Source organism: Dreissena polymorpha, chromosome 6 (genome assembly GCF_020536995.1).
Source record: "Dreissena polymorpha isolate Duluth1 chromosome 6, UMN_Dpol_1.0, whole genome shotgun sequence".
In the NCBI taxonomy this organism is placed as follows: domain Eukaryota; kingdom Metazoa; phylum Mollusca; class Bivalvia; order Myida; family Dreissenidae; genus Dreissena; species Dreissena polymorpha.
The window spans coordinates 5,471,112-5,498,851 of NC_068360.1; the positions used below are offsets into that span (position 1 = coordinate 5,471,112).

Sequence of the window (27,740 nt, forward strand, 5' to 3'; positions counted from 1 at the left end):
TGTTTTTCTTGTGTCACGAAAGTCCGCGCATGATTCGGCTGTTTCTGAGAAAGGCATTATAAGTTTGTTTCGTCACCAACACAGATATAGCAAGTCCGCTTTTTGTTAAAACACCCTTCTATTTTATCAGAAATCCATCTATCTACCGGTAAGTGAAATATAGCTATAACAGTCCATATAATATTTGTGACAAACTCAAAGTTTCTTTTTCGTTTCCAACCAAATCGATTTTTTTCGGACACGAGGACCTCAGTTTTGGAAACAATACCGGACTTCAGCAAACTTTGTTGGAAATGTCCGAGGTCCGAGGTCTTTCGCATGGGTTTATCAACGCACCGAATGTTCAAATTTTTAACAGATTTTACGTGATTGCCGACATGATTGGGGGGGGGGAGTCGAAACTCTGGATGCGGCATTGTAGTAAAGCGGGACTTCTCATCGAACTACATGTATCTTAATTTTTTTCCCCTCTAGAAAGAATATTCGGTGTACATCTAAATGACAGAAAATGACGCGTTTAGTTACGTTGAGACAAACGGTAATTTCGGTGACGTCGCAATTAGCAATATTATTATGGTCCACATGGATCTTCAATTTGGTATTCGCCTCGATTTACAAAGTTATACACCGTTTGAGCACACATATTTGCTCCAGAAATGTAGTCATATTTTATGTAAAAATATTATTATTTATCTGCTAACTTATGAAAAAATCGATACTCAACCTTACCCGAAAATATCCTTTATATCGTATCACGTTGACTATACAGTGACGTTATTCCCATGTAGCATAAAATGGCTGTCAGACATGTCAGTTACATCATCAAAGAAATACTTGTTGTTGATGTAGGTGGTTTCTAATTTTTTAAAGCGAAAAACATTACAATTTTTAGCGTAGATGTAGAGAGAAATATCACTTACATAAACACAAGTATGCACGGTTTGGAAACGGTGAAAATGAAACTATGATATATAGAGCTTGTATGTCGTTTTCATAATATGAGCCGCGCTCTGTGAAAAGGGGGTGAAAGTGTGGTCCCAGATTAGCATGTGTAGTTCGCACTGGCCTATCAGGGACGATAACTTCCGCCTAAAATTTATTTTGGCTATGAAGAAACTCTCTTTAAACGTAATATTTCATAAAAGCGTAAAGTGTCATCCCTGATCACCCTTTGCGGACTGCACAGGCTTTTCTGGGACGACACTTTACTTATCTGGGACGACAATTCGCTTATCTGGGACGATACTTTACGCACATGCATTAAACCGCCTTTTCACAGAGTACGGCCCATATATATTCTCTATAGTGACTATTGCGTCAATATTTTATAGCCTCAATCAATACTCAGAAAACTTTTTCATTTATTGGATATAAATCGTGATAAAGACCACTTTGGGATTCGCAAATTCTAATTTTGAAAGCATCCACTTAAATTTATTATTTTGTCAGCAAAAATACCGAAGCTTCATTATATCATTTTACTGAACTTCGGTTCTATCGGTTAATGTTGATAAGTATTGTGCTGTATTCAATCATATGAAAAATGATTTACGTACTTTTAGTCCAATTGTACAAATGTAAGGCAAACCATACATTGCGTGTTACGTTTCAGAACTTTTGTAAAAAAGACAGATATTAAACGTAAATAATGATAGCTAATGACATCCACTCCGAGAAAAAAATCAAGATCTATCGAAAAGCAATATTTATGACACGTGTAAATGTCCCACCATTGTTTGAATTTTTTGAGCCCTCGGAATTACAAGATAATACCATTTCAATTAAATAAACTCCGCTGATTAATGATAAACAACTAAGTGCAATATTGATCTAGAGAATGGAAGACAAACGTGTGTTTCAGATTTGAACAAGATGCGTCCGATTCACACTCGGTGGACTTCATTGTTTATTGTTAAAAGATGGATGACAAGCCGACCAGAAAAGCCAATTAGACGAACTGGATTAGTGTTCGTTTCCGCTTCTTACGAAAACTTTAAAGGTGCAGATGGAAAATGGTCATATGAGTCGTGTTTGAGAAAACTGGACATAATGCATGTGCGTAAAGTGTCGTCCCAGATTAGCCTGTGCAGTCCGCGCAGGCTTATCAGAGACGACACTTTCCGCTTTTATGACAATTTGCGTTTCAATGAAGTCTCTTCTTAGCAAAAATCCAATTAAGGCGGAAAGTGTCGGACTGCACAGGCTAATCTGGGACGACACTTTACGCACACGCATTATGCCTAGTTTTCTCAGAACGCGACTCATATTTTAAAGGTTTTCACTATAAATAAGATGATGTTTTAATTTGAATTGTAATTTTATTAATATTTCCATCGTGTTATTGCATCGTTTACATTTAATTTATATAAAATTCAAATTGTTCTGTCCCGAACTAATTTTTGAAAATTCAGATTGTAATGCGTTACGACAAAAAGTTCCACAATAAGCACTGGGATATAATGAAATCTGTATTCAGGAATTTGCATCGCTGAGTCAACTTTTAAACCTTTAATGCACACTGAGCATTAAGCAAATGTTCTTATCATTCCGATGTTTTCGACGAACTTAATGGTGAAGAAAAGAACTGTATTCATTTATTAAAACATCCATAAAGCGAAAAAATGTCGTGCGTGATTAGCCTGTGCGGAGTGCACCTGCGCATCTGAGACTACACTTAATGCGCGCGCATAAAGCCCAGATTTCCCTTAACGAGACTCATTAATATAATCCATTAAAAAAGTTTCCAAGGACAAGCATAATACAAATTGATTGTAACTAGCAGTATACATACTCCTTTAAGGTGTCTGTTGCCAATGACAGTTGATGACGTCATACTACCACATATTAGTTTTATAGGTCCCTGTGTTATTGAACTTTAGTGTCGCGTTCCTCCACATTGGAACTATATTTGACAAGTGTAGTAATACCCTTGCTTATATGTACGAAGATACCCAACAATGACGCCCGTAAATTGCTGCGTTTCGTTCTTGTGTAAGTACCGTTTGCATTTATTTTAAGGATATGTTCAATACAAAAAGTAATTTTAAAGTTAATAATATTAAAAGTACTCAGACCACATATTCAATGTTGTCGTTAAATTATTATCTTGGTTGTGTTCGCGAAAAGATAAATGTAGCAAATTTTTATGATAATAATAACATGAACTTGTATATTATAATAGCAAGATCTTTTCGATAATAATAATATTGCTAATAATAATAGCAATAAATAATAATTTTTGCTATTATTCAGCTTCTTCTTCGTCTTCTTTTCAATATTATTATTATTATTATTATTATTATTATTATTATTATTATTATTATTATTAGTATTATTATTATTATTATTATTATTTTTATTATATATTTATTATTATTATATTATTATTACAATTATTATTATTATTATTATTATTATTATTATTATTATTATTATTATTATTATTATTATTATTATTATTATTATTATCATTATTATTATTAAACCGCTTTTATACCAGTTACTTCGTTGATATTTGCACCCGGCCACTCATCATCTATCATGACATGGCCACTTGCTTTCGCCGACCCTGCCTATGACATCATTAAACAAACGGCCGAAGGAGGGAAAGTCGGATGCAGAAAAGAACTTGGAGATTCGAATCAATATCTGGGATACAGCGCCATCAAGTTTGTTGGAGACAGACGTTCCTACGTTGATTTAAGAGTCGTGTCAGGTTCTGTAAGTACTTTGGGAGATTTCGCATTTGTTCTGACAGTAAAAGCCTGCAGCACTTCCGGTGGAACCGTTTTCCACTATCAGCAAGATGCGGGCCCCATCGTGAACCCTAAGGTAATCCGGGACATTGTACTTTGGTGCAACACTACGCACGTCATTGTCGATGTGGTGAGTGGAACAGGTGACTCACTTGGGCAAATTGTTTCATCAGTGCCAGATATGGGTGGAGATGGATGGGTCAATCTCGCTATCGCGTACGACGAAAGCAAATCAGAGCTGAAACTCATGAAATCCCAAGCCGATCTGGGTCTTGTGAGACTTTTAGACAGTGGCACCAATCCTCGCATTGGTTTGCCAGGAACACTGCGCGTAGGCGGAAGGTTGAACGGGACGTCTAGCCAAGCGTTTGCGGGTCAAGCAATATGCTGCGTCATGTATGACAATAAGATTCCAAATGGTGACGTCATGACAGCTGTAGATGAGTGTAAACCTGGACAATGGCCCTCATCGTATCCTTCCACGCCTGGTAAGATTCTAGACTCATAAGAGGCAATCCTGTATATGTTAAATTATTTTTATTAATTGGTTATATTTGCAATCTATTTAACAAAGCTTTGTTTAAAAGTAAAACGAGACACAATTTATCTACGAAGTGTAACTTGCTCGCTTACCCACATTAGTTTTCATATTCATTTATCAACTGTCAAATTAAGGACGTTATGCATTAATGGACTAAATAACTTATGCAAGAACACTCGTACTGTCAAGGTAACGACATTCTGCATTAATGCACTAAATTACATATGCAAGAACACTCGTACTGTCAAGGTAACGACATTCTATATTATTAATGCACTAAATAACATATACAAGAACACTCGAGCTCACTGCTGTAAAGCCATCGACATTATGCATTAATGCACTAAATATCTAATACAACAACACTCGAGCTCACTGCTGTCAAGCTAACGACATTATGCATTAATGCACTAAATAACTAATGCAAGAACACTCGAGCTCACTGTATGTAAGCACTGGCACACTTACAACAAACTCCGAATAACACACTTTCGTATGATTATTATGGATGCAACATAATAGCAAATACAGTATTCGAGCATTCAATTGACGCGGTCTGTTTGTACTATCTTTTTTCTACAACCAAGTATCAAATAAAATAGTTTCAGGATCAACTTCATGCGAGCAGTTTAAAGGGTACTTCGTTCTAGAATCACGTAACACGGCTATGGGCGTTGCCATGGTGCCCTTATCAACGACTTCCGTAATGTCACGTGCAATGTGTGCGGATAAGTGTCTACGACTTGAGCAGTGCGCAACGTTTTCTTTTTCGACTTTGGACAAGGTATGCAAGATGTACGACGATGCCAATAGTGAGAGTCGTGTCTCGATCATGGACACTAACGTCTACACGCGCAGGGACATTTGCTGTTAACCCATTCATGCCTAGCGTCCTGAAAAAAGGACATTGCAAACAGCGTAGACCCAGATGAGACGCCGCATAATGCGGCGTCTCATCTGGGTCTGCGCTGTTTGCTTAAAGAAATGTCTGTAAGAAATATTCTAAATAAAGAAATAAATATACCAGACAACCCCACTTTTGGAAATAAATTGATCCAATTTAGAAGGATGGTAGGGTCCACTGGGCATTAATGGGTTAATACTGTGACACTAACCAGAGGGGGGTAATCAAGAGATTGTCAAGATGGTGACATCAATGCCGAGGCAGGTGTTTTTCGCCGTTTAAACCCTGTATTACTTGTATATTTATGTTTTATAATGCCGCCAACTGTCCAGCCATATGAGCAAGAAAGTTACTGGCGTTTATTTCATAGAAATATTCGTTCTATATCTCGACTTTACTCGCTGCGAAATTTCGGGATGACCTAATTAGGGCTCCACTAAGAAAATTTGCGTGGAGTTAAGTCGAGATATGAAGCGAATTTTAAAACGAAATAAAGGCTAATCACCTTTTTACTAATATGGCTGGAACGTGCGCGCCATTTAAAGGGGCCTTTTCACAGATTTTGGCATTTTTTAACTTATTCATTAAATGCTTTATATTGATAAATGTAAACATTGGATCGTAAAAGCTCAAGTAAAAAATCAAGAATAAAATTAAAAAAAGGAAAAGAACATTGCCCGGACCAGGTTTCGAACCAGTGACCCCTGGAGTCCTGCCAGAGTCCTGAAGTAAAAACGCTTTAGCCTACTGAGCTATTCCGCCGAGTACACATACTTGACGTATTTTATACCTCATATAAGCAATCTTCGTAGTTTCACAAAATTTAACGACAAAAACAGAACTCTCCAAATTATTCAATCGTTTCGCGTTGCAACGCTTTATAATTTTTAGGTTTTAAAATCGTCAAAAGATGCATATAATGGCTATATTAGACCATGGTAAATGTTCAGTATTACTGTTTCCTCACAAATATCATAACTAAAACGAAAATTTGCGAATCTGAAACAACTTTTTTCAATTTTGTCAATTTACCAAAGCGTGAAAAGATCCCTTTAAAAAACAAAAGTAATAAAGGGTATATGACGGAGAAAAATAACTGCCTCGGCATGGACGTCGCCATCTTGATTATCACGTGATTACCCCAACTGCTAACGGCTACACACGAAGGGACATTTGCTGTTAATGCAATACAGTACGAATACAGTACGCTTGTTTGAACTAGGCCCAATGTTTAAAAAAATAAACACATATATTGTAGTCAATTTTCACATCACATCAAAGCACAGCACTCGTTACCGAGTCCTATTAAATTAAGCGGGGGATTCGGTGTCCAGTTTTAATAAAATTGAGCCGCGCTGTGAAAAGGAGGTTTAATTAATGCATGTGAGTAAAGTGTCTAATATTTGTATGTGCAGTCCGCACGGCTAATCAGGAGCGACACTTTCCGCTTTTATGGTATTTTTTGCTTGAAGATAGTCACTTCTTAACAAAAAACTAGTTAAGGCGGAAAGTGTCGTCCCTGATTAGCCTTAAGTACTGCACGGGCAAATGTGGGACGGCAGGATTGGAGCCTGCGCGTGAAGATCCCAAAATATTTCTAGTCTAGCCTTAACCACTCGGCGTCGACTTCACATTAGTACCTGCTTAAATTAGATATCCATAAATAAACAGGTAAAAAAGGCTCTTCAATCTTCGAAGAAATCACGGGAAATCATTACAGGTGCGCTACCTCAATGCATGTGAGTAAAGTGTCGTCCCAGATTAGCATGTGCAGTCCACACGGGCTAATCAGGGACGACACTTGCCGCTTTTATGGTATTTTTCGTTTGAAGTTACTTCTTAGCAAAAAAAACTGCAGTGTAGTTAAGGCGGAAAGTGTCGTCCCTGATTAGCCTTACGTACTGCACAGGCAAATGTGGGACGGTACTTTACGCACATGCATTCAATCCCATTTTCACAGATCACTGCCCAAATATAAAAGAATGACGATGCAACTGACAAAGGTATCGATAATTATATTATAAAACCTGTTGAAAGGACGTTTAAACTTTTTCCATGGAGCAAAGGTTATTCCCACGACTTTTTATTTACGTTACGGAAGATATGTTCATTGGCGTCGCACTGGAGTGCGGCGACTAGTATGCAATACTTGTTTTTTTCGCTTATGGGAGGAGAAGTTATTTTACGGATCAATGGCATTATGTATATATTTTTGTTTTAAGAATATCTTGCATAGTGTTGATTTTTTGTGTAAATTAGTGTAAATAAGTACTGCATTTCTGCTTATTACATTTATTACAACATTTATTGCCAATAATGCAAAGCTAATAGTTTTAATTAATAACTGAACAGAAGGGAAAGATCACAGGGACTGAGCAAATACGCGAAACTTTCTGGTTTTGTATAAAAACAAAACATAATCAAAATATTTTTTGTGGGTTTTCTAACAATAGCGCAGACTTTTGCAGTTCGAGTTTTGGTTAACGCGTATTTTCTTCAATATTACAAGACGACAGCGATTACGCGGTTTATTGCTTTATTGATAACCGTTGCACTACAGTCTCTTATTAAGGCAGTAGGTGCCTAGTGAGATCGGGAATAGTCGGTCGATATCGCCATGTTCGGAAAGCGTTTCGGCTATAAGCGATATCTACGGTAAAGTCCGGAAATTATACTAAATACACGAAATAAATTTGTATTTTTTTATTTAGGAGTTTAGGAGGAGCGTATCTCTTTAAGATTTAATAACTATACAATACAAATATAAGTTAAATTAATTCGTTTCATAAAATAGTTGTGTTCATGACGTCACGGTTGTTGACATTTTTTTAGCAAAATGAAAGTGCGAAATAAAAGCGAGCGATTTGAAAAATCGAAAAAGAAGCAAACACGGATCGACAACGTTGTGTTCGATAACAATTATTCATTTACCGAGCTCTGCGATGGCGATTTGTGTAAAATGACTCACGTAAAAGCTATTCGCATTTGCTAAATGGCGTGAAAAGAGTAAGCAGAAGTGGATGGGGGATGGAAGAAGATTGATTGACTAATTGAGTTGGAGGTTTTGCTAAACAAATTACAGTATGGTCAGTTTTGCAATATGTGTCCGATTCCTTTGACAATATATAACATTGTTGGCGAACTACAAAATGGCCTTAGTGGTTATTTGCACGTTGTTTGTGAAAACCATGACTGTAGAGAACTCAACCGTGTTGCTTATGGAAAGCAACACCATCTCAAGATCAGGGGAATGCCATGCTTTGACGTAAAGACCAAGCTTGGAACAGGTATGCTTGTCTTAATTTTTCAACCTGCCATTTCTATCAATGTTTACTCATTGTACAATTGCCAGTGATCTTTGGTCTTCTTACACATTTTCAGACCCCTTAAAATTCCAAGTGTCATTCCCAGTAAATATTTGTTTATCGTGTAATATATAAGGAAACATTCCGGTGCCCATCATATTCAGTTTTCAAATTTAGTTTCAAATTTTAGCATTTGTGTTGTTAAATCCAATTGATTGCTTATTCATGTTATTTAATAATGTAATGAGGATACGAATGAATTCTATGAAAATACATTGTGACGTCATTATTAAGTAACTACGGCCTTATTTCGTTTTCATGTTCTTATCATTTTCAATTCTCTTTTCAGCAATGAAAGTCAGTTTGGTCAGGCCGGTGAAGGAAAATAACTTCATAACCACTCTAAACATAACGCTTATTGCAAATAGAAATCTTAAGAAGATGGAGGCTCGTGCTGGGGAGGCCATCAAGAAAATATCACTGCGTCGTCTAACAAGGCTGCTATTGATGCTTATGAGAAAGAAATGGAGTGAGTGTAAAAACTAACTTTTAATACAATGTTATTGACTATTCTGCTGCCAAATTTAAGTATTTTTTCTCATCAACTGTCTTCTTATTTCCTATTCCAGATGAACATGAAACATATTAACAATAATTTTTTTATTAAAGGCACTGTGTTCATAGTTTGGTAAAATTACATTTTTTAAAAAGATGTTTGGTTAGAACCCGAGGGCAGGCACATTATTAAAAATTTGTGATTGTTAATATAAATATTAAAAGCTATTCCAAATATTACAATTTTTTAAAATAAATTTATTACTTTTAGTAATAAATCTTATGAAGGAGCATAGGTATATTAAAATTCTGAGCTATTCATATACATGGTGAATTCTTTTCACAAGCGATAATTTGAGTTCGACGACTTGTCAATATGTAATGTGCTTGTTGTTCTGAAAATTGATTTTTCTCATAACCAACGATCATATAAGGCGTCAGAATGAAGCTTAAAGGGGAATTATACAATTCATCAAATAAGTATTGTGTGATTTTTTTTTGTATTTCAGTTCGAGGTACAGAAAGGCCTGATATTACTCAGATTGTTGTTGTGCATTTGAAGACGGGTTTAAGTTCTCGAAATATGTGGAGACAACTGGGTCATGCGAGTTGTGTATCGTGTTATTTCTTAAAAGTTGACCCAGAATTTGTAAAAAATATTGCAAGACATATACATTTCCACAAAGGAAATTCATTTCTGCGTTGAATAAGACCGAGATCGTGAAAATCGCTGCACAATTGATGAAGATATGGCTGTTCAAAGCGATGCACCCCGTTTTGGGGTGATTTTGAGTTGCATACCTTGTTATATATATATATTTGATAGTGATTTTTTTTTCATAAAATTTATTATTTCGTTATAATATGATTATTTATCATTGAAAATGATGTTTTCACTAATTAATATCATAGCAACACGCTAACCACCTGTGGAGACAACAGTGCCAATTTCTTTCGAAGCTCAGAAAGTGATTGGCATCTCTGTTGATGATCATGGCATAATGCGTGTAAATGGTGGAAGTGTTGATAGTGTATCAATTAAAATTCTCTACATGATTGTTCGATTGTAATTGTGTAAGCAGTTTTGTTGACTCTTTGCTGGTTTTCAAAAATTGTAACCTGGACAGTCACACAAACAGGAAGATCTAGTGAACGTGTTCTCCAGGCAACCTGCAACGCCCACAGTGCTCCTGATGATGATGAAGCACTGGGATCTTTGCTAAAACCATGTAAAATTACTGACAATATGGCCCATATCTTTACTGTTACTGCAATCCATAATTTAGTTTGTTTAAGTCATGAAAAGCCTTAAAGGCAAAGAACATTAGATTGTTAGACGTGCTGTTGCATAGAGGAACTCTAAAGCGATCAACAGCTGAAAACATTGCGGGATATGGACTGGCCTTGTGTCATTTGAAAGCCATATTTTCTAGTTCCGGAGAGGATGACTTTAGGGATACTTTCATTGCTAAAAACAATGAGGGACTACCAAAAGTCACAAACGCAAAAAAATATTTTATCTAAAGTGGTCCATAAAATCGGTCAGTTTTTCAGTGACGAATAGTGATGGAACGAGATAATATGGCTTTCAAATGGCACGCGGCCAGTCAAAATCACGCAATGGCTTTATACTGATACTCAATTATGTACATCTAGTTGTCATTAATCTGGCTGTTTGTATTAAAATATAAGTTGTATATTATTGTGCTACATGTTTAAAGAAACATGATAACTTATACATCTTTATGCTACGTAATATTGGGACAACTTTGACATTTTGTGGTGAACTGCGCCTGTATTCATATGTTACCTTTTGACTTTAGGTGACCTTAAGATTGCATTATTAGCTCAGCTGTTTTCGGAGAAAACTCCGAGGTATTTTCATAGCCTCTTCGTCGTCCGCCGTCCGACGTCCGCCGTCGTGCTAAAACCTTTACGTTGGCTCTAAAATTAAAGTGCCTCCACCTACAACTTTGAAACTTCATATGTACATGCACCTTGATGAGTTCTACACGCCACACCCAATTTTGGGTCACTAGGTCAAAGGTCAAGGTCACTGTGACCTCTAATACAAAACTTTAACTTTGCCTCTAACATCATAGTGCTTCCACCTACAACTTTGAAACTTCATATGTATAATGCACCTTGATGAGTTCTACATGCCACACCCATTTTTGGGTCACTAGGTCAAAGGTCAATGTCACTGTGACCTCTTATATAAAACTTTAACTTTGCATCTAACATCACAGTGCTTCCATCTACAACTTTGAAACTTCATATGCACATGCACCTTGATGAGTTTTACACGCCATTCCCATTTTTGTGTCACTAGGTCAAAGGTCAAGGTCACTGTGACCTCTAATACAAAACTTTAACTTTGCCTCTAACATCATAGTGCTTCCACGTACAACTTTAAAACTTCACATGTACATGCACCTTGATGAGTTCTACACATCACACCCATTTTTTGGTCACTAGCCTAGTAGGTCAATGTCAAGGTAACTGTGACCTCTAATATAAAACTTTAATGTTGCCTCTAACATCACAGTACTTCCACCTACACCTTTGAAACTTCATATGTAGATGCACCTTGATGAGTTCTACACGCCACACCCATTTTGGGTCACTAGATCAAAGATCAAGGTCACTGTGACCTCTAAAAAAATTCTGACATGCTTTCGCAGCCGAGCGTGGCACCCGTTATGCGGTACTCTTGTTAATGTATTATTATATCAATATTAATTCAAAATTAGCTTAATTTCTTCACATGTCATGGTTTATAACTGTAGCTTTTAATAAGCAACTAGTTGTTGGTTGTTGGCAGAGCTGAGTCTCGAAAGACTATGTTTATGCGCTCTGTTTGTCACTTCTTGGGACAACGCCTGCTGTAACTTAGCAGGCCGATGCGGGCGTGGCAGTCCTTGTTGCACAATACGCACACAAAGGGGCTTGCAGTCGGGGGGATGGCGGCGCGCGCTTTTCGCAAGCTTCTCTTCTGAGTTGCATGTCCGTATATGCTTTCCTCAGCTGCCTCAATACCTCTGTGTAAAAACTGTCGCCAAGCGGTGCGATCCTCGGCAAGAGTCTCCCAGGTTTCTACTGTAATGCAGCAGGCTTTGAGGACCCGCTTGCAGGCATCTTTGTACCTGAGAGCTGGGCGACCTACGGGTCGCGTGCCAGTTGCAAGCTGGCCGTACAAGACGTCCTTTGGTAGGCGTCCATCCTCCATTCGACGCACGTGACCAAGTCAGCGGAGGCGACGTTGAGCTAGTAGGGCATACATGCTTGGGATCCCATTACGTTTCAGTATGTCATTGTATGGGATACGATCCTGCCACTTTATCTCCAACAAGCACTTTAGGCAACGCATGTGAAACGTGTTGAGGCGGCGTTCATGTCGCATGAGGGTCGTCCATGTTTCGCTACCGTAGAGCAGAGTGTTGAGGACACAGGCCTGGTATACCCTTGTCTTGGTCTTCTCTGTCAGAAGCTTATTTTCCCAGAATCTCTTTGTCAGTCTGGCCATGGTAGCTGAAGCCTTTGCGATGCGCTTGCTTAGCTCGGTATCGATGGACAGGTTTCCGCTGATGGTGGAACCAAGGTAGGTGAAGTCCTCCACCACCTCCAGGGTATAGTCCCCGATCTTAATGCAGGGTACGTTGCTGGCATCCTGGCCCATGATATTTTTCAAGCTGACAGTAAGCCCAAATTCTGAACATGCTGTAGCGAAGAGGTCAATGAGTCTTTGAAGAGCCTCTTCTGTATGCGTGGCCAGGGCAGCATCGTCCGCAAACAGCATCTCTCTGACGAGGACTTTGGTAACTTTTGTTCTGGCCCGTAAGCGAACGAGGTTGAGGAGTTTCCCGTCAGACCTGGTGTGAATGTAGATGCCATCAGTGGACGAGTCAAAGGCAAACTTCAGCAGCATCGAGAAGAAGATGCCAAACAAGGTAGGTGCAAGCACGCCACGCAACCCTGCTTGACACCGCTGTTGATGAGGAATGGCTCTGAGGATGACCCGTCAAAGACGACAGTGCCTTTCATGTCTTCGTGAAAGGATACCACCATGCTGCGCAGCTTAGGAGGGCAACCAATCTTCTTCAAAAGGCGGAACAGTCCGGGTCTGCTGACCAGGTCGAAAGCCTTAGTAAAGCAGCTAGTAAACCCCCAAAAACAAGTGATATACAAATTTATACTTAAATTCATCAAAGTAAAATTTCTTGAGATAGGAACGGTAAAACTTCCTGAAATTCATTCAGTGTGTTGAAAATATGTTGTGTTAAATAAATATGTACAATATATGCATTTCATCACGCTACAAGTGACATAAAACGTAATTAAAGTTTCTTGTCACTGAGCCATTTGTTGTCGTTTTTGCCATTTTATCCAGATAAGTGCATATATTATTTGACATCAAAGGCACAATTCTCTTTCAATGACACTTTTTAAATTCTATATCTACTGACAAAATCCAGTCGAGTACGTTTATTAAGTTAATTGTCAAAATATATGTATATCCCATTACAAAAAACTATATAATTTGGATATAGGGTAAATCCATAGAAAACGCGCAACCGAGTCAAGGGTAGGTGTATTCAACCAAGTATAAAAAGTTAATCGGCTGGTAAAAGTTTTAAAATTTTGCAATTAGTTGTGATATACAATTACTATGTGGAAATAATAACAAAGGAAAAGTACTCAATTAGGCTCCCACTACCTTAATATCTTAGTAAGAAGGTGATTTTTCAAGCGGTTCCGTAGTGAAGTGGTTACACGCTCGCTTCACATGTGAGAGGTCCAAGGTTCGAGTCCCAGTAGAATAAAATTATTTTATTTGTGTTCTATGTTAACTTTTTGCTTTGATGAAGACAATTTAGTTTAAATAAATATGCTGTTTTATTGTAACCATTTTTTGTTTTTATTATGCCCATGAAATATATGTGTGAGAGGGTGGGGGGTCGTAAACACATTAAAACCTTTTTGTTCCACTATCCTAGCAACCACCTAGTTACTAATAAAGGCGCTATAGAGAGCGAAGCGCGACACGTATTATTAATTGCAATAATGAGTCTTGATAAAGGAAGCAGCCGCTTATCAATGAGGAGCACCATCACAGCACCCCAGTCTCATTACTATCAAGTCCTTCTACATGTTTTTTTAAGAACCACATATAGAAGGCCGCAGGCCTGTCCCTAATCTTGCCAGTGGTATGGACCCTTTGGTATGGACCTTTAACCCCGCTCACTATCCAGCGTTGGGTGGGGGTCGTAAACACATTTAAACTTTTACAGTGTTTTCATATCAATGAGTACTAATTCCCTATCGTTAATGAGCAACGTAAGAATAAGTTCAGAATCATCTCCCCTTGAAGTTGAGAAAAATATGAAATGACACATACAAGCTGAAGCAGGCAGATTTTTTAAAACCTACACAGTTCTGTTCCATTAATGAAAACTGCACACGGATGCCAGTAAAAAAGGAAACCAATGTAATTAAAATGAACTATGAAATATTTGTGGGTTACAACACAAAATCATAGATAATGGCTATTTGGGGTTATAACACAGCATCATAGATAATGGTTATTTGGTAGTTATAACACACAATCATAGATAATGGTTATACCAGTATCATTTTCTATCTTGTTTAAAATAATCGGCCAATATATTAATATTTACAGTAAAAAAATCGTTCCATGTAACTTCATTGAGTGCCTTTTACACTGAAATTCCCGACGCCCTTTGATGCTTTGCATCAATACTTATCTTGTACAATTATAAAATCAATATCCTAGAAGACCAAAATTGTAGGTACCCCGTTTGAAAGTTAAGCATAACATTGTCAACCATTTTAGGTCTTGGTCGTTTGATTGTCATAGAGTAAATGAACAACCCTTATTTCTTTACAATATCTCAACATACGAAATCAATATCTATCTATTTTACTAATAACCTGAATTCTTTTCAAACAGTTACTACAGTTCAGCTAACAACCTAACCAGTTTTATCACTAAACCTATTACACGCATGATTGGTAAGAACATAAACATCACATATATCTTTGATATAGTGTTCTGCGTTATTATAACAGGTTAGTGATAAATCAATTTATAAACTTTAACCTTTGTATTGTTGTTATCTCTGTTCTAATTAAATAACACATAAGGTATTTATTATATGTATTGTATAAACTGTATTTATTGTATTCATTGTATTACAATATTGCCATGTTTTTATAAATGCTATTACTGTTATTGTTGTATAATTAATAATGGTGATTAATGTCTGCATTTGCCACTTGACCGCCATGTATTTGAATAAAACCTTTATTCAGTTCTGGGGTGCTCAATATTTAGCATGCTAATTTAATTTGTATTAAGGATTAAACAGATTGTTGTTCTTTATGCACGACTTTTGCATAAACTTCACAAATAGATTCAATAATCATACACATATGTAAAATGGTGAGGTCCTGCTCTTGACTTATAAACGGTAATAGTTTGTTAAACCAAAGAATAATTATTAAAACCATTTTCACGACAATAGTCGCCTATTACACGTAAGATTCATTGAAGTACACTAAGCCACTTACCATTCTTTGCATGTACATAGTATGTTAATAACTGAAAATCATTTTGCCAACTCTTACGTATACTACAATTTACGCCGAGTACGGAAATTACGCTTAAAGGCACCCACAATACTCCGGGGTAATTTTTAGAATATTTCCCGTACATCGGGTATTTTTTTAGTATACTGTAGAGTACCGGGGTACTTTTAAGTAGTATCTGAGCCGACAATAATACATAATGGTTGTCTTAATAGGTCGTTGTCGGCAAGTACATCTTTAAAGTACCCTGGGTACTCTTACGTATACTATAATTTACCCCGGGTACGGAAAATACGCTCAAAAACACTAGGCCATACTCATGTTATTAAACATTTAAAGAGTAAAGTGCGGCGTTTTCATTAACAGAGCGATATATGCTCGAAATCTTCTTTGCATTCTTGACAATGGCAATATGTTGCTATGATCTGATTTCTTATTTAACAAAGATGTACAATCATGGACTGTACTAACAAATAAACTTGGAATATATGTGTTGGTCTTCGCATAAACAATATAGTCTTACACAATCGACTGGGCCTCGCTTTGTGGAACCTGGACATAATACATAACCGTAAAGTGTCATCCCAGATAAGCCTGTGCAGTCCAACTAGGCTTTAAAGGGACGAACCTTTCCGTTTTTAATGAATGTTTATTTTAAAGAAGTCTGTACTAAACGAAAATCCAGTTTAGGCGGAAAGTGTCGCCATGTGGACTGCGTAGACTAATTTGGGACGAAACTTTACGCGCATGCATTAAGCGCAGTTTTCCTAAAACGAGGCTCAATAAAAGAATTTGATGTTTAGACTGCTAATTTAAGTAAAGTTGAATTTGCGTCGACAGCTCTTACTCGGCTTTATTTCATCATTCGATTCAGTTTAAGCCATTGACGTATAACCTCGATTTCTTCGTGAACAGTATACGTTTTATATGGAATCGGTTAATTGGTATGTTAAGCATTTCCAAGTATTTGTAAATTTGATTATTTCTAATGGAATATTAAACTTCCAGATTCATTTCGCACTGTTATAAGAAGCAGCTATACTTCGAATGGTTACCTGCAGTTATGTTTTGAATAAATCTGATAATGAACTGTAAATGTTAAATATAAAGGAATGTAGAGAGTTCAGCGATGTATATAAAACCGTCTATTTTGTCAGTATTTATTATGGACGCCGATGTGTGCAACGAGCTCCACCACGAGCTCCACCATTGCGCAATATTTAAATATCTGATTGTAAGCAAGTCGTTTAAGTTGAACGATGATGGCAATAGTTACAAGCATGTTCAAAACTCCGGCACTAGCCTGTATTGTAATGTAATACAACATTTTCTCTAATAGCCATATTTTTATTCTTATGATAGAAATTAATAAAGAGATATTTTAATAATATGTATATGAAATGTCAGGATGAAGGTTGAAAATTTAATAATAAGTTTTTTGTGAGATATTTGTCATTTACAAATAATTATTCGTATGATAGAAATTTGAGTACAGATAAATTTAATAATACAGAAATATTTTAATAATATGTTTGAGTAATTGATTAGTAACTGTTATAATTACTAATATGTAAGAAAATGTTAAAAGGTTATTTACATACGTAAGCAGAAGTTAAAAGTTTGAAGTGGTCAAACTATTTGAGAGTTCATCTCGTGCATGTAAAGACTAGTTAAAATATTGGAAGGTTTGTCAATAAGCAAGTAAACATGATAAAGTGTGGGGTAAATAAATTGAAAAGTTTAATACCATATGTTAAGATTAGGAAATTGAGGGGTTATATAACTGACAGACATTTGATTAACGGAACAGGCCAACCTATTGACATATATGATTGTTATTACCTCATTTATCGTTGTAACGGTACACATGAAAGGGGTCGACAGAAAATCTTATTTGTACAGGCCATATAAAATAATTCACATGCATTCACAGGCAAACACAACATAAAGTTTTATGTCACACCGAGTAATGAGGTTTTAGAATATTCTATAAGCAAGTAAGAACTCGAACAGTTCGGGCTATCAATTCCCAAGGTGCAATGTAACCAATCCGTAATAAGCCCGGACCTTGGTGACCAATGGAAATTACAAGTAAATTTTATGTAAATTAACATGGGGATAAAATGCAGTGTTTTAGTTAGTAGTAGGCATTCTGCGGTTAGATCTAAAAAAGAACTTATAATTATAATTTCGATGTTAGAAAGATATTGATAAAAAAATAAAAGAAATAGTTTTAAGCAGTCAGAGATTTGTTTTATTTCCATTAGTTAAACGAAACACATTGACAATCGATTACGCTACAGTATAAAGGCGGTGAAAAAGGTTGTTAAAATTCACTTTTCACAATTAACGCTCAAAAAAGTGTGGTTGGGTTAGGATATGGACTCAACAAAACATCGTCTCAAGGATTGAGTTTTTATTTGTAGACGATCGAAAGTATATAGGCAGGTATATTTATATACACAGAATAGAAAACCTTCACAAATGAATTAAAATTACCAGAACATTGCGACCACCAATACAATATTCCAAAATGCACGTTTACATTCACACCGTAAACCAATACTTTCTTTTATGATGAACAAAAATGCAACTACAATTTGTGCAAGCTCACCAGATCGGAAGAATGACCCATAATAAGTTAAATATCGATTTTTACCTGAAATGCTAAGTATGATGAAGTTTGTCTTGCGAAATTCCAATATTAAAAGACAACATTGTACGTAATATGCAATCTCTAGCACGTATTTGTTACTTTTTGACTAAAGAAAATCATGTTGATTGCATTTCTCTCATCCCTACTGGACAATACAAGAACGACATTACAGTTCATAACTGAATAAAAACAGTCCAAATGACTGAATCTAACAACATATAACTCTGCACCATATGTGTATGTGCGTAAAGTATCATATGCCACTGTATATGCCTCTTGTCTCGTGCGTCTTCGGTGGGTAGCCAATCACAGCGTCTTCGTTCGTTTGTCAATACCACAGCGTCTTCGTTCGTTTGTCAATACCACAGCGTCTTAGTTCGCTTGTTAATACCGAAGTTCAAAAACACGAAACACTGTCATGCAATGACTATTTTTCACTTTATAGGGAATCCTTGCATCAAAACCAAACCCACGGGCTCCTTTATTTTCAAAAGGGTTACATCCCGGTTTGTGTAACAGAGTTCAGCATTTTACATATTTAACATTCAAATATGAAATTGCTCGCTGAAATAGAATACGCCTTCAACCGTTGAAGAAGATACTTCGCCAAGAGGAATCTTCAATCTCAAACTTCAGTGAAGATCTTCCCGGTGTTCACAAAAAGATGCAGTGTAGTTGATGGGCACATTCGCAGGCAATTTTTGTTATAATATACAGCATTAAAGACACATGCTTTTTCATGTTTTACCTTCATTAACTTACCGTCAATTGTCCCCTTATTCTTCAAAACGCGTTTGACCTTACAGTACTTAAAAAATTAACATTTGTATATGGTAAAACAAATCATTATATTTAATTTTTATCATTAATTATTATACATTATTAGAAGTATAACTATTAACATTTATAAAAAATCGCAAAAAAGATTGCATGAGCAAGATTTAAAAAGACATTTAACATTTAAGAATCAAATAAACATGAAAAAGCAAATTAATGAAAATATTCTTTCAAATCAACCATTTAATAATATAATTAAGTTACAAGTATAAATCGCTATACAGTGCAGGAGTTGGTTAAATTTTTCTTTGTTATGTTTTATATTTACACACTGTTGTTCCCATTCATGTACGACTGGAACTCATTTCTTTATAGACGTGTTACTATCTATCTTATGTTGCTACTTGCAAGGAATTAAACAAATCGTTCTTGGATAAACTTGTTTGTCGTTTTGTGTGTGATTGTGTGCGTGCATGCATGCGAGTGGTTTTTATTTTGTTTCTTGAGTTGTGTGTGTGTGTGTGTTTTGTTTCTTTATTGTTTTGAATTTATGTAATTATTATATCGAAAACATATTCACTTCTATCAAAAGTGTGCGTCAAGAAAAGTCTCTATAGGACTATTGCTACCGTTTTTCTTTTCATACGCACGCCTTTTCTTGACAGCCATCTGCATGATAATCTTTATTTCTTCCTCTTGAATATTTTCAATACCGAAGTTTTCTAGTACATTCCTCGTCTGCAAACTTTGAAACCTATGATTTCTTTTGCATGCTTCGCCGAATTTGCAGTCGTCCGCGATGTAAAACTTGCATATGTGTAAATGATGACATCTGTCGCCATGCTTGCAAGCTTCATTATTATAGAATTTGCAGACGATAGGAAGTGTGGTCCAGTTTCGGTTGTCTATGTGCCTGCATAGTTCAAGCACGATGCTATCCGGAAGTTTGTCGATGTTCTTTCTTTTTAGAACTAAATTATTGCGAGTATGACGAAGATTATGCAAACGAGGACACCGATCTCCTTTATTGCATCGCCCAATCATGAAGAACTTGCAGATATGAATATCTTTACAAACATGATCGTGCCGTATGAATTTCGTATACGTCTGACAGATTTTGATTTTTACTTTCGGTATTTCAATTCCATCTTCTGTAATTTTTATACCAGTGTCTTCAAACATTTTTTGCACGAAAGTTTTCAAACAATATTTAGTTTCAAATTCACGGCCTTGATATGTGTTGTTACAAAGATAGTCAAACGACGCGCACGGTGATGGGTGATTCAAAGCAGCCTTAACAATTTCGGTTCCTAACGGAACCAAAATTTCTGTATTCGCTTTCTCCATGTACTCTTCCGTAATAAACCGTTGGCCATCATTACCGGGTGGCGATCTCCTGTCGTTTTCATTAGTCCGCATACGTTTCCTAATGTCTGAACGCGACTTCCGTTTTCGGTTGGTTTTCTTTACAATTTTGGAATCAAAATCTCGTTTACGTTTTCGTGATGCGTGACTACCACCTTGTGTCAGTAACAATTCCGCTGGACAATGATTTCCTGATGAAATCTCGTCAATTATACAAGACTGAGTGCTTCTGTTGCCCTCTAGTTCAGTGTCTGCGTTAAAGTCGCGATGTTTTGTGTGCATTACTAATTCTTCATCATGCATTTTTCGTTGCACATTACTCAAACAAACTCGCTCGTCAAATGGATCACCATTCTGACCTCTTTGCAGCTCTTCGACATTCAACTGGTCCCTCATTTCATTATACAAGTCGCGAGAGTTGCTATTCCCATCACAAAAACCATTATCTAAATAAATCATGTGGTCACGCGGTAGACCATCGCAACAATGAAAATAAGCATCCGGCATTTGATTTCGGTCGTCGTATCGTGGGTTATCAAATCCTCTCTCATCCTTGTTTGCTGTCAACATGTTTGTCACATGTTCAACATGTGGGTCACGTACTTGATCATATCTGCTGAGCTGATTTGGCAAATAGTGGTTGTCAAAACTTCTAGAATCATCCCGCCTTTCTGTTCGTGAATCTTCCTTAAAATGCCTTCTAGCTTCGTATTTTTCAGAATCCCAAATTGAAATGTATCTTTCATGTTTTACTGCATCGTTTCTTGCTTGGAGTCCATTCAAACTATAATTTTTTACAGAGTTGAGGGGACTCCGTCTTGGCAAGAACATGTCTTTGTCATCAACTCTTACATGCAATAAGTTTTCATGCTCACGTTCATCAACTCTTATATGTTCATGTCTTTCTCTTTTAAATTCTCGTGCAGTATTATCTTTTCGTCCGTTGTCCCCTCCCTTATAGTCATAATTTGAACCCTGTGACATGCCTCGTTTACCGCCTAGTTGAAAAAGCCTGCTGTTTATTTCATCTCTTTCATTCGACTTTTTACGGTCATAATAAAAAGTACTTGGACTTTCATTATTTTTTCTTTCTCCGTACATTCTATTCCTTTCATGGTCTCCAAAATTTGAATGTGTTATGATTGAAAAATCTCGATCATGACTTTGATGCAGGTCAATGTTTTCTTTGAAACTTTGTCGACTTCCATATGGAGAATTTGAACTGTATGTATTTATTTTGCCATGCAAACTATTCCGTTCATCGAGATGACTCTTGTTTGACTTTCTGCCATCCACTCGATTATTGTAATGTTGTACGCTGTCATCTCCGTCAATTGGTAAATTAAGTTCATCAACATGTCTATCGTTTGCTACTCTGGCCAAACAATCTTGGTCGAAATATAAACCGTTTGATTTTATGCCAAAGCAGCCAATTGGTCTTTCTTCGTCTCTTCCCTCAATCGACCGATATCTTTGATAGGATTTGACATCTTCGTGTTTTCCATCATCCGTGTCATGGCCAGATCCCATCGGTCTGTCTTCATTATCTGGAAACTCCATACATTTCCTTTGACGTATGTAAAGTCTCAGATCTCCATGAAAATCGTTCACAGCTTGCAGCTTACTGCTGTATGTATCTCTCTCGTAATCAGTACTTCTTGGCGACTGTTTTTCGTGCGTTTGGTTATGTTTGTTTACCCGTTTGCCCTTCAATTCTGTTGTCTGGCCATCGTTAACAGAACGTACATGTTGTTGTTTCTCTGTTCTTCTTTCCAACTCTTCTTCATGCGTTAACTTAGGAGTTTCTACCCGATTGCCCTCCAAATCTTTTATCGGGTCATCGTTAACAGAACGTTCATGTCGTTGTTCTTCTGTTCTTTTTTCCAACTCTACTTCATGCGTTAACTTAGGATTACCTATCCGTATATCCTCTAAATAGTTCTCCTCTTCATCGACAGGCATGTCCAGGTCTGTGTAGCAATTTAAAGGTCTATCGTGTTGGGTTATTCCATTATGCATGAAAGACGTATCTGATTTGCCACGTACATACTTTGCTTGGTTTTTTCCTCGATCTCTTTCCGAAATACCGCGACCTCTAGCTCTTTGAAACCTACCATATTTTGTATTTTTTCTAGCATACTTAGCTTGGTTTCTTCCTCGACCTCTTTCCAAACCTCTTCCTCGTTGAAATCCACGACCCATTTTATATGTCTGAAATATATATCAAATAGGCCAAATCAATTTTTTTCCACTAACATCTTCAAAAATAGGATGGTTAGTTTGGTCCCGTTTATTTTATGAATATAATCAAATATAGCAAAAAAGGGATAAAACTCACGATCTATATCAGGAAAGAGAGAAAATTGTTTTGTGTTATTTACTTTTATACCTACTGGATACAAAACTAAGTATACAAATATATAACTCAAATCAATAACCGATTTTACTCATATTGAAATTTATCGAGATGCACTGCTTAGCGATTTTACTGTACGCGTATATATTCCTTTACTGGTTAGTAGGCACTTGCCTCTTACATATAAGAGAGTTTCTGCCACTATAACTAAATAAATCATATACTTAATCCTTTTTCCTTTAAAGACTCTTCTGTTATTGTTTTGTTTTTACTTGTTCGAGTGTTAATCCATCGATGACTATTTGTGTGCGTTATTTTTGTTTGTGTACATTCTATGTATTTTTTCACAATGCTAAATATGGAAAATATTAATGTGACACAATCATCGGTAGCCCAAGTATACTATACCCAGAATTGAGGAAATAAATTCTTCTATTTTATCCTGGAAAGACACAAATTTTACTTGAAACAAGCATTCATCATACAAGGTTTAAATCAGTTAATTGTTTGTTTCATATATGAACAGTTTTTAATTGATTTTAAAATTCGATGCTTTGCATTAAATATTCCTTTAACGTGACAATATTCATATGTGTTTTGGTTTGTCTTGTGAATATAGGTAAACAAGCCAGTGTAACGGTTGTTGTAAATATATAGAACATGGCTTTTTCCTGTTTTTGTTTTTGTGAAGCGGCCTTGCCGTCCCCCCCCCCATGTTGTGAAAAAATGAATCAGGAATTGTTGAAAATAAAGAAATAATTAGTTGCGAACTTCCTGTAATGTGCAAATTTGAGTCGCGAACTTCTTGAAATTGTGAAAATGTGAGTCGCACAATTCCCAAATAAAAAAAACGGCCATTCTCACAGAAGGAAAAAGCCCTGTTTAAGGAACATGAAGTCTACACACACACACACACACACACACACACACACACACACACACACACACACACACACACACACACACACACACACACACACACACACACACACCACACACACACACACACACACACACACACACACACACACACACACACACACACACACCACACACACACACACACACACACACACACACACACACACACACACACACACACACACACACACACACACACACACACACACACACACACACACACACACACACACACGCGCGCGCAGTCGATATAATCTCACTTCAGACTAAAATACAGACAACAAGAACACAAAACTTAATGCAAACAATGGGTGAGCACATTGGAACTGTTTATGCAAAGCCATTATTGTGTAGAGTAATTTTATCATAAATATTTCTTGAAAAAAAAGCATTTGCATGAGAGAAGTGTTCTTATTTTGCTTTAAACAGCTTTTTTTCAGAAATAAGATAATACATCATCTTGACTTGTGTGCAGCACTTACTTTTCTTCTGGATAGATCTAACTTGCTTGTTGAATTTAATTGTAAAATATTGAAACAAACAATCGCTGTTCCTTTGGGTACTTATTGTGCGCCACTTATAGCTGATCTATTTTGATATTGTTATGAAAGGGATTTTATGTTAGAATTATCGAAAACTTAAAAACTAGATTTGATTCAACGTTAAAACCTTAATAGCAGATACATTGATGACATACTAAACTTAGATAACCCTTACTTTGAACAATTTATTCACAAAAACTACCCAAAAGAACTAGTCTTAAATAGATCGTGTTAATCCAATACAGATGCTACATCTAACTACAAATGATAATATGATTAAGACAAGTTTATACGACAAGCGGGACGACTTTAACTTTGAAATTTTTGAACAGTTTTTTTGTTTGTATCATTACCTACGACGTAAATTGACAAAATTTCACTAAAAGTATAGTGATTTTATTTCAAAAAATAATGTTTCTTTAAAATGGCATATAAATTAATGGAATTTCCCACCCATCGTTTAATGGAGATATTTTGAAGCGTGCTCGCAAATGTAAATATCTTAAAGCAAATGTTTGCAATAAGCGTTTTAATGTAATTAACTCCTTTTTATCATAAGGATAGTTAAAAACACATGTTTGTTGGTTTTCGATTCACTATATCATTCGTCTCTTCAAATTTAGAATTATTAATGCAATGACCCTTTTATATGTTTGCTTCTATTAAATTTATGATGTTGTATTCTTAAATATTTTTGTCAAAAGAAGGGATGTAGTTGGTACTTCAAAATTTCATTTCATCGTTCTTCAAAAGGTTGAAACTATGTTGCTCTTGTCTTCTTCCTACCATTGGTAATTAAATTAAATGCGTTTTAATTCCCTTTTATAACTGTATAATTTCAGTTGCAAAGCTTTGAGGTTTAATTCTATTTACATTTATATATATCATAAATATTGCTGGGCAAAGTGTGAGGTTGAGCGCTCTAAGACCGGTTTAAACCCCCAGTGCTATGCATTTTGTTTCGTATTGTGCCGTATTGTTTTGGCAATTGGTTTCATAAATTAAGGACCACGAACGTGTGTATAGAAGGATATCAATACTGCTGGAGCAACTGGAGTTTCACTTCTTTATATTAAATCGAAAATTTTAGGCGTATTGAGAATATTATGTGAGTTTGGGATAAAGATTAAGTTTATCACTATAAGCTTAGAATCATGGTTGCGTTCGACTTTATCCAAAATTCACATAATATTATATTTATTGCATTATTTTCATCTTTTTTCCATTAAAATTGATTAAATACGCATTTCGTGACAATATTGTTCTTCCATATTTGACAAAAAACAGATTCTCCATTTTTTGGAAAAACCCGAGTGTGATCTAAAAATAGCGATAGTTTAAAGCTAAAAGATAAAGCCTCGCGCTACCATGGTTCTAAGCCTTGCATGATAAACTTTATCTATATCCGAAAACTCACATAATATTCTCTTATTTAACAGACGAGGCAAACATAAGAAGGTGCATAATAACAATTATATAAATCTTGACAATTGGAATGGGTATGAAACACATTTAATCCATTTATGCCTAGTGGACTCTCCCATCCTTCTAAAATGGATCAATCTATTTCCAAAATTAGGGATGTATAGTATACTTATTTCTACATTTAGAATATTTCTTACAGAAATTCATTTAAGCAAAAAGCGCAGATCCTGATGAGACGCCGCATCATGCGGCGTCTCATCTGGGTCAACGCTGTTTGCCAAGGCCTTTTTTCTAGACGCTAGGCATAAATGGGTTAAAAGACCATCTACTGTAAAACCCCAAAATCAACGAAAAATTAAATTAGCACATATTCAATCAATGTTCCTTATAGCAACGCTGGATGTGGTCTGGTAACATAGATTAACAAGATACACAATGCTCTTTTTATTTTCGCGGGATAATATATTCAATGGTTGAAATCGTTGCGGGAAATTAAAATGGAATATATTTGTGTCACAACAAATAAATACAAGCATTTTGTATCTCGTTAAATCCATGTTACCATATCTTGCGTTGAAATAATTATATTTTGTGAAATATTCGTTGGTTTTGAGTGTTACTTTAATACATCAACTGATGATATGTAATATTTATTTGATACATTACTTAATTGTTTGTCATAATTTTTATGGAAACAATGCCTAAAAATAAGCAATTAATTGAGAAACTCACCTTATGGGATAGTCTTCGTTATCCTTCTTTGAAACATTAACAAGTCATTCTTCCATCGCTTACAGATATAAAGTGAATTTTAAATATTCAACGGAGCACTGCGGGATATCGAATTACTCTCACGTCATTCTACGGTTTTCCGAAAATAAGGATAGTTTGCTTAAAATAGAAGCCAAGTTGAATGCCTATAACCAGCTGAAAAAAGAAATCGCTTTGTGATAAAAATAGCGGTGACTCACGAATGGTTTTCCAACAACTCATGCGATAAAGAACCTAGAAACCCAGTTAGGTAAATTGTGCTTATAACCTATCCGTATCGGAATTATCAGTTATATGTGACCGCCTAATCTCGTAAATTATCTTCTTACCTCGTGCTATATAAAACAAAAATTTCAAATCAAACATATTTAAATCCATTTATGGCGGTTTTCGAATACATATGAAAACGAAAGAAAAGTAAGACCATATCAACTGTTCAAATAACTTTAAAGGATAGTCTATGCTTTCAAACAGTGAAAACGAAACTTATTACTGTCGTTTAGTTTAATTAATATGTAGACAAACAAAAGTTTGTCCAGCAAGAAAAAAGGCGGGCATAAGATAAATTAGCACATTTTGATATTGTTCTATACGATTATCAAAAATCAACTGTATGAAAAAGCAGCCATTTAACAACTTTGTTCAATATTTTGCGATATTGTGTAGATCTATGCTCTTCATTCTTCAGCGTTTAAATCTTTTTATTTTAGCTCGATTGCATCGATTGCCTTGTGCTTATTTTATACGCTCTCGAGTCGGTTTCCTTTTACTATAACCAATACTTGGTGCCTATGGTGGAGATCTTAAGAACGCTCCCACAGTGGGAATCGAACCCATGACCTCACAGTCGCTAGAAGGACACCATATCCACTACCCCACGGCGACCGAGTTTTATAACTTCACATATATAGCTGTTTTATGAACGTGTGAGATTACCGTGTATTCATGCTCTCTGTACGTGTTACGTACAAAAAAAACTTGACCGATATCTTTAGTACCGTACATGCCCTATTTATGTGGTAGCGAGTATATGATCAGATAACCTTCAAACAAAAATACTACAATGTTTGCTTTTGTTATCTGCCTCGCTATATTGTTTGAAGGTTTTCGACAGGTAGATAACAACAAATGTATAAGCTTACTAACAATTTCATATACCATTATATAATGTAGATTCTTCAGATTAAAAAGAACAATCAACCTATGTATAGGCATTGAATTGAAGGACCTTTGCAGGCTGTACAAGAGTCCTCAATTG

At 36.0% G+C, this 27,740-nt stretch overlaps 2 protein-coding genes across 2 annotated transcripts; one reads left to right on the forward strand and one right to left on the reverse strand.

Moving 5' to 3' along the window:
* The first annotated feature begins 2,867 nt into the window (after window positions 1-2,867).
* Window positions 2,868-5,172, forward strand: LOC127836181 (uncharacterized). Its single transcript, XM_052362665.1, has 3 exons — window positions 2,868-2,991; window positions 3,500-4,243; window positions 4,899-5,172. Exons 1-3 carry the CDS (start codon window positions 2,958-2,960, stop codon window positions 5,168-5,170), a joined length of 1,050 nt encoding a protein of 349 aa, XP_052218625.1. The 5' UTR covers window positions 2,868-2,957; the 3' UTR covers window positions 5,171-5,172.
* Window positions 5,173-18,070: 12,898 nt separating this feature from the next.
* Window positions 18,071-26,613, reverse strand: LOC127836177 (uncharacterized). The gene is made up of 2 exons (XM_052362658.1): window positions 26,444-26,613; window positions 18,071-22,678 (listed from the first exon to the last, which is right to left on the reverse strand). Exon 2 carries the CDS (start codon window positions 22,667-22,669, stop codon window positions 19,688-19,690), a length of 2,982 nt encoding a protein of 993 aa, XP_052218618.1. The 5' UTR covers window positions 22,670-22,678; window positions 26,444-26,613; the 3' UTR covers window positions 18,071-19,687.
* Window positions 26,614-27,740: the final 1,127 nt, after the last annotated feature.

What these genes read in the sequence shown, in the direction of transcription:
- LOC127836181 (XM_052362665.1), top strand. Translation starts at nt 2,958, where the DNA reads ATGACGCCCGTAAATTGCTGCGTTTCGTTCTTGT. An exon ending in TTGCTGCGTTTCGTTCTTGT is followed by an intron (nt 2,992 to 3,499) that starts GTAAGTACCGTT and finishes CTTTTATACCAG; the next exon opens with TTACTTCGTTGATATTTGCA. An exon ending in ATCGTATCCTTCCACGCCTG is followed by an intron (nt 4,244 to 4,898) that starts GTAAGATTCTAG and finishes CAAATAAAATAG; the next exon opens with TTTCAGGATCAACTTCATGC.
- LOC127836177 (XM_052362658.1), bottom strand. Translation starts at nt 22,669, where the DNA reads ATGGGTCGTGGATTTCAACGAGGAAGAGGTTTGGAAAGAGGTCGAGGA.